Source organism: Podarcis filfolensis, assembly GCF_964270895.1.
Source record: "Podarcis filfolensis genome assembly, chromosome: 5".
Taxonomy (NCBI): Eukaryota; Metazoa; Chordata; class Lepidosauria; order Squamata; family Lacertidae; genus Podarcis; species Podarcis filfolensis.
The window spans coordinates 39,674,477-39,687,361 of record NC_139608.1 but is presented as its reverse complement, the minus strand read 5'-3'; the positions used below and the strand labels follow the sequence as shown (position 1 = coordinate 39,687,361).

Below are 12,885 nucleotides of genomic sequence, written 5' to 3'. Positions count from 1 at the left end.
AATTCGTTGCACTGGGAGCTAAAAGACTTGTGCTCAGGTTCTGCACACTGGCCACTATCAAAACTGCATTTGAAATATCACACATTATTGACTATCAACATATTAACCTATTAATATGTCTCTTACAGACATGTATCTCAAACTTTCTCTCCCAAGCCACTTGAATCAGAAAAGACCATGAGTTGTTAGGGATTCTTTATTTTTGATTTCTGCATTGCAGGGGGTTGGACTAGATGACCCCTGAGATCCCTTCCAACGCTACAATTCTATGATAAAGGGTGGTCCTGAAATTCCGCTAACTACTACTATTTAATAATTATTACCACTTTAATTACTGTTCACAGTTAACTGGGATACAGGGCCTGTTTTGAGTTTGTAGGTTAATTATTCCTTGTCTGTGTCAGGCTTTAGTTTAATTACTGATAAATCATAAGATAACACATTTTCCATTGACTTGTAAACTTTTATTGTGAAAATACAAAATTGTTCATAATTTTAATCTGCGTATTTCCCATATAAAAAAAAACCTGCAAAAAATTAAAAGTAACCATGAAGCTTATTCTTTATTTTAAGTTTATGAGAAATAAAGACCGTATTTAAAGTGAAAAATATGGTCCCTGCTTTGCCAACATCGCTTAAAACAGGGATGGTGAATTTGTGCCCCACCAGGTGTTGTTAGAAATTATGTTTGGAGGATTCTTCTGTCAGAGTAAGCCATTTCCCTGTGTGTTGTGCTGGGGGGTTCTCTTGACCATAAGAGTGAATTAGTTCTTTCTGGCCCTATGGATCCAAAGAGTTACTTTAGGTGCACCCAAGGCTGCATAATGGATTCCGCCCCCCCCATTTTTCTTTCGTGGCAGACTCTATGTCATATCACAAGCAGTTTTGAAAAATTACGTCACTTTCAAAAATGATTTCCTTGCTTTTGGGGGGAGGAGGCTGATCGATTCAAACGATGAAGCCCATAATATAAAGAATCAGATATTGATTTTTTTCTTCTTTGTCCTGTCTGGGTGAGTAAAGTGATCTCAACCTATGGATGTTTTCTGAACAGTTGTTTAGATCTCTAAGATCAACTAACAGTTGTGGTTCTACTGCAATAATTCATCATTAACCAGTTAATGTTCTCCAAGAATCTAAGAACAGTCACCACTGTAATACCTCAGGGTTGTAGATTTGATCTGGTGAGCACACAAACCATTGCATTGCTTATGTGAGTGTATCCAGGGGGCACTTCCTGGATTCACTTCCTGGCTTTCGCTATAAAAGTAGATCTGAGAGTGGAAGCAAGACCCAGTTTGCATGCAGGTATTGCAGTGCTGTGGCCCATGGAGTGCTGCTTATGATCCATGCAAGCAAGAGCTTTCAAAATTTGCACCTGTGCGGGCTGCTGTAGGCCATCAGACTAGTGCACCATCTGTACAATGAATTGAAACCTTTCCAGTCGCCACTGCCTGGCTTGTTGATGGCATACCAGCGCTAGCTTTGAACTTTAGTGCATACTGCTTTGAATATAATTCTCTGTGCATGTTTGTGTGGTTTGGTTAACGCGCAAAGAACTTCATTTCTGCATCTGGGTTTTTGTTTTGCCTGTGGTAAAGGAACTATGAAGTACTTGCACACTCCTTGTTCACATTAAACCATAGTGTATCGTAAAAAAAGAATAGAAACCCTAACAGTTTAACGTGATGTGGAAACTGGTTCAAAGTAGGGGAAATAGATAGCAAAGAAAATAAAAATAAAGATCAACTTCCTGAGTTTATAGCTGTGATCTGCTTAGATGATCCAGTGACCTAACCTTTTGGTATTGTTTGAAAGTTCAAAAAAAAGGATGTTACCAATAAATAAATATTGATCTGATGAGAAAAGTTTTTAGGGTTTTTTGTGGGGTGCAAGTGGGGAGTCTAGAACAAACACTAGTTGTAAAATTATTCATAATTTTGCATGGAATTCATTCCTCTTCAGTAAATAAATAGATTGTTTTGTGTATACTTTGATAGCTGTCCAAAAAAGAGCAAAACAAATATTAAAATGAAAGAGAGCTTATTAATTTTGGCAGCTGTAGGTTGAGTCATAGCACAATATTATGAAATGTTTGGTTTTAAAGTAACTTTAAAATAATCTCTAATGTCCATGCCACTTAATTGAATCATTTATTGCCTGTTACCATTAGAAAAATGTCTATCACGGATGGGGAAACTGTGGGCCTCCAGATATTGCTAGATTACAATTCCCATCTCCCTGAATGTTGGCCGTGCTGGTAGGGACTGATGGGAGTTTGAATCCAACAGCAGCTAGAAGGGTCATTCCTGATTTATATACATTATTGAAACCGATATATGAACAAATGTTATTCATGTTTAGATTCCAATAAGGAATCTAGACAAAGTTTGTGTTAATACATCTTCCTGCTCCAAACTAGTTTTTGAACATCTATTGAAAGGTAATCACATATTTAATATAGTACAGCATGGACTGTATCCAAAACAATTTTGTATAACTTTGAAATCCTTGAAGGAAAAAGAGCTGTCTTTTAGGGCAATAAAGACAAATCAAGATGTAACCTGTCCAAACAATTATGCCATTTCATAGTTGGGATAGATTGTTTCATTATTTAATTTTCTGTGTGAAGTCTCTTCAACAACAGTACCTTTGTATTTTAAACAGGCCATGGTGCTGATGTCAAGTGTGTTGACTGGCATCCGACAAAAGGTTTGGTGGTTTCTGGAAGCAAAGATAGTCAGCAGCCAATCAAGTTCTGGGATCCCAAGACTGGCCAGAGCCTTGCTACACTGTAAGTGCAATTGCAGTTGGTGCCTGGGCTCTTGTTGCCAAAAATTTCTGGGCCTTCAGCCTGTATAGATTTATTGAATACTTGTTTAGAATATTATTGCTCAGTGCATTTGGAATAATGTGTGAGATGGCTGCAAAAAGTGTTGAAACAGCAATTGAAACAAGGTTTAGCACAGTTTCACTATGAGAAAATGCCAACGTGTTTAGATCTGTTTTATTTTATTTCATTATGATGGGGTCAGGGGACACATTAGATGTTTCAAAAAATTATGCATGCTGTGGAGAAAGTGGATAGAATACTTTTTACTATCTGAACTGTTTTGAAGACAAACAGTGGGTTGCTTTAATTGCTCATTTCTTTAAATTATGCACAGTTTATTCTTTTTATGATATATTCCAGTCATGCTCATAAGAACACTGTGATGGAAGTCAAATTGAACCTAAATGGCAACTGGCTACTTACAGCATCTCGTGATCACCTCTGCAAACTCTTTGATATTCGAAATCTGAAAGAAGAGCTTCAGGTCTTCAGAGGTCATAAGAAGGAGGCAACAGGTTAAAAATAACTTTTGTGTCAGTTGTTTCTGAACTTGGTGGTTGGATATTCAAAACCCTTGAAAGTAACTATTCAAAGTCTGCATTATATCACTCCAGTTTCTATGATCTGTAGTTGATACGAAAGATAACTAATACCATTGCTCAAATCAAGCATGCCCAAATCTTCTATATCCTTAATCCGTTTAGAAAGCTTATAGCTTCTCCCTCTCTACAATACTTCCCTTCTTCTAATCTGCTACCTTTGAAGCTATTCATCACACTATCCCTCTTGATGTTAACTCTTCAGAGCACTCCTATCTTTCTATCAGCACCTTTTGTCCCTGCTGACAATTCAGTCTCCACCTCCCATATTACCCATTTTCCTACCCATTGGCTCTGCCATGCTATGTGTGAACTTCAAGTTTGTGTATTTATTTCTCCATACCATATCTATTCTCTTGTATCTCCTCTCTTCCAACATCCTACTTGTTTTTGCTTTATTCTCTGCTTCGCACCAGTGAGCCTTTTGGCAAGCTGTTGCTTAAGTAGCCTTCTCTCCATTCATTAAACGAGGTCCCCCTCCACAGGTCCTCCCATGAGAACTCCAAAGGCTACTCTGAACTGTCAGTCTCTTTTCCTGCCCCTTCACTGATGCCTGTTATCCACTCCTCATCGTGCACTGTAATCCATCCTCTCTCATCTGGTCAGATCCTATGTTACTTCTGTACACCATTGGAAAAACGTAAATAAGTAGTAGTAATTGTGAATTTTCTCATTGCAGCTGTGGCCTGGCATCCTGTTCATGAAGGGTTCTTTGCCAGTGGAGGGTCCGATGGCTCATTACTATTCTGGCATGTTGGGTAGGTACCTCTGATGAGAAATTACAACTGAGAAGTCATCCATAATTTAATATTGTCTTTTGATACTATAGAATTATCCTTGTGATGATTTGTGAATGTCTCCATCCTGAGCTGAAGGGCTTTACTTTAAGAAAACTAAGTAAAATATTTATTAATCCAGAGGTTAGGGACCCTCTGACCTGCAGACCAATATTGACCCACCAGGGGGTCCAGTTTGGCCCATAAGGCCATTTCCCCCCAACCACGTCCACCTGCTCATCAGCTGACATCACTGGTAAAATCCTGCTTTGGTTGTGCATGCCTGTTACCAGCAAAGAACAGATGCATGCAGCCAAGCCAGCAGGGTTTAGTCACAGTTAAAGCCTGCTGAGTTCAAGAGAGCCCATTTTCAGAAGTTGAAACCTGGGCAAATAGCTGGCTGAAAGCCCTTTGCGAAACCAGAGGCAAAACAGAGGTTGGGGAGTAGTGTGAAAGTACTTTGCAAAAGTGCTTTCAAGCAGCCCAGCATTCCTATTGATGCTGTTTGCAAAGGGCTCTCAGGCAAGCCACAGTGCTTCTGTTTGAACCTCCAGGTTGAGCCTCAGTAAGCTACTTGTAAGCACTTTTGGAAGGCACTTTCAAACCTCCCTTCATGCCTGTTGCCTCCAAGACTCAAACTGGTGGCTCAGACAGGAACATTGGTGTTGCCTGAGAGGCTTTTGCAAACAGCATCCCCTGGTTTCATAGCAACAGGTGATTGACCGGGGGTGACCTTTCCCACTTGCCAAATTTGGCCTGCTAAGGAGTAGGGATATAAAAGTTTTGCCTGCTAACCAGGAAAGACTCCCCACTGCTCCCCTGATCCTTGTGGAGATAATCATTAAATATATTAATTTTCTAGTTTAAATATTTCTGCCTGAAAGAATGTGGGTATGGCTTCTCTTGTTTGTCACAGCAATCTTCCTAATTAAAACAGCAGTCAAAATAAGTGTGTGTGTGTGTACACACACACACGTGCACACACATACAACCTCTTCTAAGTTTTCACATAAATAATAACTTCTGAACAAACAAATGCAGGTAAACATTAAACAAAATAAGTTTCATTGAAAATGTTGTATTTAAAAAGAAAAGAAAAGAAAATAGGCCTTGATGCATCCTTGTTCATCCATTTAAGCACTATTTTTGTATTATTTCAGGGTGGAGAAGGAAGTGGGAGGTATGGAAATGGCCCATGAAGGAATGATTTGGAGTTTAGCTTGGCATCCTCTAGGACACATTCTGTGCTCAGGATCAAATGATCACACCAGGTATTTTTATTTAAATATTTTGCTTTGCACTCGTTTGACCTCAGTAACATTTTGTTTTTCATTGCTTCACTTACGTTTCTTTGTCGTCATCATGCATTTGTTTGTACCCACACGAACATACCCTACCAAGAAGCTTCAAAAGAAAAATTGTAGTTTACTTATGCAGTGGAAGAATAAAATACTAAGAGTGTTGTCAGGAACTAGCACTCATTAGCTTTTAATATAGTACATTTCATTTACACATTCATACTAATGCAATCAGCTGTTATTCATGGTACTTTACCTTTCATCGTGATTAAAAAGAATACACTGTGAAACGAAATGAAATCAAATATGATCATTCAGCAAGCTGGAAGATTTAACTACTGAAAGAGACGGGGTGAAATATAGTACATTAAACATAGAAAAGCTGCAGGAGATGATTGTCTTGCCAAAGGCAAGGTTCTTTTAAGATAGATTCAGAAGCAATACAAAATACAGAAGATTATAGATTTTATTCTTAGACAACAAGCAATGTATACATACCAAGCAAGCACTTCCCTCTGCCACTTGGAAGCCCTCAAGAAGTGGCAAAGCGACTTCCCCAGGTAGCCTCAGTTTGCACGGCCCTGCAGTCAATCAGTCCCTGCACGAGCTTCAAAGAAACTCTGCCCAAATGGTCCGGTTTTATAGGTAGCCTGTGGCTTCCAAGACTGACTACGTGCAGATCATCCATTAGCCATCCCCTCCCAGTGCCTCACTTTCTCAAAACAATGTCCAACATCAAAGAAGGTACCCAGCACTATCCTCCGAACTGATTAAGGCAGCTGTGTGGGGGACTTCACCTCCTCCCAACATTCTCAGGACATTAAAGACTGTTCTCACACCATCAAAATACTTAACAAGAGCGGGGGAGGGGGAAGGAGTAGAGGCAGGAAGGGTAACCGTATCAGATCACTAACTCCTTGATACATTTTTGTCTTCCGGATGCATTTCCCATACAATGATTTGACTGTTTTGAGAGTTTAAAAAAGACAAATTTATTGTATCATTACCACTGATACTTTGTGCCCCTTCTTATCAAGGTGAAAAGGACTACAGAATGGCCATTGTGCTCAAACAGTTATACACACCAGGGCAGGTATTCAACAGCACAGTTCCCTTAGCATGAGGAGTTCCATTTGTTTAATGGAAGTTTCCATCCCCCACCCCCCCGCATCTGCTCCCGAGGATTTTGAGAACCCCCAAGAACAGATTTGGAGGGGGGGCACAAGGCGAGATGAGGGAGAGAAAATTATGATGTGCAGTAAGAACTCCTTGTACTAATAGGACAACTTCACTGGATAGCAGCCCAGATGTAACACATTATTGAACTAGATTATTTCTTTTGGCATGGGTATTGCTGAACATAATGAAAGAGTAACTTGTAAGTCTGCTTTATTATAGTTTATTATTGTTTTTATCTCTTTTGATTGCTCTGATAGTATTCATACTTAAAGGGTGAAGTGTAATTTTTTAATATATACATTTTCAAGATATAGCAGAGTTCTGTGCAACCCTGTTGGCACCCAATAATATGTGAAACAAGCCTATTGGTTAAGTACAAGTTTACACCATTGTAAGATGTTACACAAATTGTATTATTAGTCTGGTTCTGGCTGGCAATAGCTTTCTACTGTGGCTGTTGATGCAGAACAGATTTCCCTTTCTGCTTTAGAAGCAACTCTACTGCTTATTTAGGTTACTTGGAACTATGTGCACAGCAAGGAGTGGGTACTCTACCTCTACTCTCTACTACTGGCAGATGGTGAGGGACCACCCAATTCAGTAGCCATCACAACTTGAAGTGGTCCAGTAGAAAACAAGAAGAAGCTAATACACATTTAAAATAACTTTTTTAAAAAAACTTCAGAGTTAGAGGATGTTAAGAGTTACTGGCTCTGAGTAATGAAGGCTTAACTTATAAATCAACAGAGGATACTATCTCTTAGTTTTATTTTAACAGCAAATTCTGGACCCGGAATCGTCCTGGAGATAAAATGCGAGATCGTTATAATCTGAACTTGCTTCCAGGAATGTCAGAGGATGGAGTTGAATATGGTATATTTATTTGTTACACTTACATTTCGTCTTTCTTTGAAGGAATTCGTGGTGTCATACATGTCCTCCTCCCCTTTTTTACCCTCTCAACAATCCTGTGAGACAAGTTAGGCTGTGAAGTAGTGACTGGCCCAAGGTCACCTGGTGAGCTACATAAATGAGCAGGGATTTTAACCTGAGTCTCCCTAATTCTAGTTCAACACTCTAACCAATACGCCACAGTTGCTTTCTTGGCCATTTATATGGGAATATGAAAAGACAACAGACTCAAACTTAAGCAGTGCTTAAGATAATCTTTAAGTTGTAATGTAAAAGCACGTAGTTCCTGAAACCTCGCCCCCCCCCCCTTTTCCTTTGCTATTCTGTTCCTTTCAGGTGAGTTATGCATTCTAACACAACACAACATAGGAACCATGGTTGTGGTCTTATTTCCAAATGTTTGTTCTCTTGTCATCACAGCCCACCTAGTTGTTACCTTGTAAAGAAAACACATATTTTACTCAATATTTATTTCAGCAGAAAGTTTGAAATGCTATATAGGTTACAGACTTTAAATTAGGGATGGGGATCCTCAGGCCGGCGGGGGGTGGGGGGACAAATATGGCCCTCTAAGGTTTTCTTTTTGGCCCTCAGGACTCTCCCTACACCACATACCCTCCCCAGCCACACCTCATTTCCTCAAACCCTAAGATCCTGTGAGGAAGGGTGGTGTATAAATTTGATAAGTAAATAAAAATAAAAAGTCCCACCCTCAGATTGCAACCTACTAGAGTCCTTTTACCTGGCTTGATTCTGTCCTTAAACTCTGCTAATGTATTTTGCTTGGCTGAGTGTGGTTTAAAAGAGGATATCGAAATTAACCTACTGTATAAAGGTAAAGTTTACATATTTTATGCGAGCCACTTTTCACTGTGGCCTCACCCATCAAAAGCAACACTAGCTGAAAAGGGTTCTCCAACCCTGCTTTAAATCCTTGCCGGTCAGTAAAAGAGAAAATAATGAAATGGTTGATTGTAGGAAATTAAGTAATAGTGTTGAAACATCACTGAATGGGACCTAAGAAATATCAAATATTTTGTTGATAACAGTTTACTCTCCCTTTCCAGATGACCTAGAACCCAATAGTCTTGCAGTGATTCCAGGGATGGGAATACCTGAGCAGCTGAAACTAGCCATGGAACAAGAGCAGATGGGTAAGAGAGAAATTGTGGCTGCCGTATTATGGATACTTTCCTTGGCGTAACTCCTTGAACATAGTGGGACTTGCTAATAACCAATAGCAAGAGAAATACCAATTGATAGGAAGAGAATCCCAAATAGGATTGTGTTGCTTTTCTGAAAATTTGCATGAATCATAAAGAAATGGGTTGGATCTTCTTTTCTGTTCCTTTTTGGCATCCTTTTGTGCCAAGAAAAATTTAAAATTAGCTAAAGGATTCTGCAAAAACCCCTCCCCCCCCATCTCTGGACATGAAATTAAGTTTCCTGATGACTTTATTTATGAAGACATAAGTTGTTCATCATACTGTGTAGAAACCACTATTCAATTCTTTTCATTGAAGGGAAAGATGAGACCAGTGAAATTGAGATGACTATCCCAGGATTGGACTGGGGAATGGAGGAGGTGATGCAAAAGGACCAAAAGAAAGTACCACAAAAAAAGGTCCCCTACGCAAAACCAATCCCAGCCCAGTTTCAGCAGGTTAGTAACTTCTTTATTTATTTCCACGATCAGCACCTATTAGAATGCAAAACATCTTTATTTATTTCCACAGTCAGTACCTATTAGAATCCAAAGTCCTCATTGATGAATTCTTAAAACGAGCAAATAGATGATTGACTTCAGCAGCTGGGCCTAAAATATAGTGCAGTTGACATAGTCTACTTTCATCAAGTCTCCAGCGTAAATGCACTTGTGGATGGATTCATCCAACAGGTTTCAATAACACTGTAACCATACACCTTTATTATCCTATTCAGGCTTGGATGCAGAATAAAGTTCCTATTCCTTCACCAGCTGAGCCACTGAATGACCGAAAGGAAGATCTTAAACTGGAGGAAAAGAAGAAGTCACAGGCAGAGATTGAGCAAGAAATGGCAGCACTTCAGTACACCAACCCACAGCTTCTAGAGGTATGTGAAAAGTCAGGTCACTGATAATGTTTGCATAAATGCACTTACTCCCACCAAAAATTAGAGGAAACCAATGAGGATATTGATAGGCCCTATTTGCAACATCACTGCAGCTATGGGTAACATAAACTTTTCTGGCTTAATGAATGGTCCCAAGTTACATGATGCTGTAAGTGGGTCTTCCCTTGAGTACTGCTTGCATGAGAGGCTATCTGGGAACCACATATAATCTGCTCTGTGTGCAAGGATAAGAATAATTAATAAATGATTGCCACAAAACCCTCTGAAGAAAGTGGCTTTTTGTTTTGTTTTTTGCTCCTGACCAGTGTCTAATCAAGTGGTGTATGCTGCTGAAGTAAACATTCTGTTTGAAGTTATTGCTTCCTAGCTACATTCTTCATTTTGCTTTTGTTGAAACAATAATTAAAATTAAAAATTGCCTGGTTAGTACATAATGATAAGCCATAGTTTGTTTAGCCAAAGTGTGGCTTGTTTGAACATCTGAACTCAGCCCAGAGAATAATTATGGTTTGTTTTCCAGTAACAAACTACTGTTGGCAGCCATGGTTTGTATTTGGCTTGAAAGTCTAGCCATATTTTATCCTTGGATCGGCATTATCTCCAAACCCAACAGTCTTGCTTAACTGTGGGTGGCCACCCCACTCCAGACACTCACCAAGCTACAGAGGCAACAGGCAAGAGCAGCTAGAGAATAAATCAAGCATTGGAGAAACAAGCCAAGGGATGTTTACTTTTCTGTGAGGCTTAGCATTTGTTGAGCAAGCCATGGCTTAATACTAATTGGAACAAGCTACGCAGAAAGTGCCCTTTGGTTTCCAATAGTTCGTCATAATTGTGTGGCTGTGTAAATTATTTTCTTCTTTTTTGCAGCAACTGAAGATTGAAAGGCTTGCACAGAAGCAAGCAGAACAAGGTCAGCAGCAGCCACCTCCAGGAGGACCTGTTCATGGACCCCAACATTTCCCAGGACAAAGTCCAATGTCTCAGGTGCCTCAAGGCTTTCAGCAAGCCCATCCACCTCAGCAGATGCCAATGAATATGCCTCAGATGGGACCACCTGGGCCACAGGGCCAGTTCAGACCTCCAGGACCTCAAGGACAAATGGGACCCCAAGGTCCTCCTTTACACCAAGGAGGTGGTGGACCACAAGGATTTGTTGGGCCTCAAGGACCTCCACAAGGACTGCCAAGACCTCAAGAACTTCATGGGCATCAAGGAATGCAGAGACATCCTGGCCCTCATGGACAAATGGGCCCTCCACCTGGAGGGCCACCTGGTCCACAGACGAATTCTGGACCTCAGGGTCACTTAGGCCCACCAGGCCCACAGGCTCATTTAGGTCAACAAGGTCCACCAACACCACAGACCCACTTAGGTCCTCAAGGGCCACCTGGTGGTCAAGGGCCACCTGGGCCAAGAGGAATGCAAGGACCTCATGGAGTGCAAGGAGCTCAAGGGATACAGGGTCCTGTATCTCAAGGGCCCTTGATGGGACTTAACCCAAGAGGCATGCAGGGACCTCCAGGACCAAGGGAGAACCAGGGTCCTGGACCACAGGGAATGATGATGGGCCATCCACCTCAAGAAATGAGAGGGCCGCATGGTTTACTGGGGCATGGTCCCCAGGAGATGAGGGGTCCTCCACCTCAGGGTTCAATGATGGGACCTCCGCAAGAATTGCGTGGGCCACCAGGTGCACAAGGACAGCAGGGACCTCCGCAAGGTGCTATGGTAGGGCCTCAAGGAAACATGCAAGGGCCACCAGGGCCTCAAGGACAGCAGAACCCTTCAAGGGGGCCACATCCTTCCCAGGGCCCTCCACCCTTTCAGCAGCAGAAAACTCCCTTGCTTGGTGACGGTCCTCGGGCCCCATTCAATCAGGTATGTCTGGGAAGGATACTCTTCATGAGAAGAGGTCTGGTCAGGAAGAAATTAATACCATAATAAATTGCTGTTAATAGCATAATAAAATGATCAGGCAGAGCAGTGATTTCAGTGGTGTAAAACTCTTTTAAGAACAAAACTGACTGTTGTTATAACCCTAGTGTAAATGAAATTAGATGGATTTTGGGACACACATGCTGGGGTTTTTTTGTTTTTTGTTTGTTGTTTGTTTGTTTTTTTGTAATCTCAGAATATGGGTGAAATCCAGCGTTGCACCAGCGAATATGACTGAATTCCCCTTCCTCCCTGCAGTCTCCCAACCAATTTATGTCAGCAGGAGTGAGATACCAAAATTGCACGTCACCTTATTATTTTCATAGTTCCAGCAGACTGTTATGAAAATGGGGTTCACAGATATCTCAAGCAAGTTGCAGTACAAAATAGCCAGTGTATCAGGAGATTCAATAATGTTTTTTTAATATTCATCAGATCCCACCCCCCCGAAGCAGGTCTTATTGATGACCACAACCCAGAGTGTCATAGGGTGACACATGCCCACCTGGGCTGACAAAACACCTTTTCAACAGCAACTGCCTTTGCCTCTTTATAAGCCATGGTTGATTTTTTCAGTATTTGATGCAGTATGAGAAGGTCTCTGATTCCTTAGGTCTCTGGAATGAAATATTTTTGTGTTATGGGGGGATGGGCTGATAGAAGTGAAAAGAGGAGGGGAATCTCATATATTACTCTATCTGCACTGTTATATCTGAGTTGAACTACATCACCTGAGTTGTGTGAATGTTCTCTTATGAACACTCACTCCCCTATTGGCAAATATATTTTTGTAAATTCCTAAATCTATAGTCTATGAGTTTGTTTATAGGGTGACGGATGCCAATGATTAAAAATAAAAAAGCTTACATACTTTTAAAAGGTATGTAGAAGAGGGAGTTCTAGCAGGGCAATTTGTTATTAAGGGCTGAGGAAAGCTGCACCTGCCCAAAATTCCTCTTCTGTACAATCACTGAAGTCAAGGAACACCCTTTTGCTCTTAGTAGGTGGTAAAGAATGCAGACTTATACAGGAATGTTTTTTGGTGGGATCTTATCCACATGGTAATTGCTAGAGTAGGCTGCAATAAAACCTAAATGTTTCTTTGATTTTGACTTCATTTGTCCTACTTATCTTTTTTTGTCCAGTGTAGCCTGATTCCACAGTTCGTCGTTTTTTTGTTTTGTTTTGTTCTGCTCTATTAGATGTTTCTAGCTGAAGTTATTCCAAAACTGGGA

General features: G+C 40.7%; 1 protein-coding gene across 3 annotated transcripts in view; it reads left to right on the top strand.

Annotated features, from left to right (window-relative positions):
* The window catches only part of WDR33 (WD repeat domain 33), a 56,394-nt gene that overhangs the window by 35,756 nt on the left and 7,753 nt on the right, over positions 1-12,885 (top strand). For 2 of the 3 annotated variants that reach the window (XM_083615078.1, XM_083615077.1), the window contains exons 8-16: positions 2,668-2,794; positions 3,194-3,348; positions 4,112-4,190; positions 5,369-5,479; positions 7,464-7,558; positions 8,665-8,751; positions 9,121-9,260; positions 9,539-9,691; positions 10,583-11,593. In XM_083615078.1, coding sequence (XP_083471204.1) covers positions 2,668-2,794; positions 3,194-3,348; positions 4,112-4,190; positions 5,369-5,479; positions 7,464-7,558; positions 8,665-8,751; positions 9,121-9,260; positions 9,539-9,691; positions 10,583-11,593 — 1,958 coding nt within the window. Of the gene's footprint in view, positions 1-2,667; positions 2,795-3,193; positions 3,349-4,111; positions 4,191-5,368; positions 6,437-6,732; positions 7,559-8,664; positions 8,752-9,120; positions 9,261-9,538; positions 9,692-10,582; positions 11,594-12,885 lie in introns of those variants that run through there. The other variant, XR_014548546.1, reaches the window with a different exon arrangement.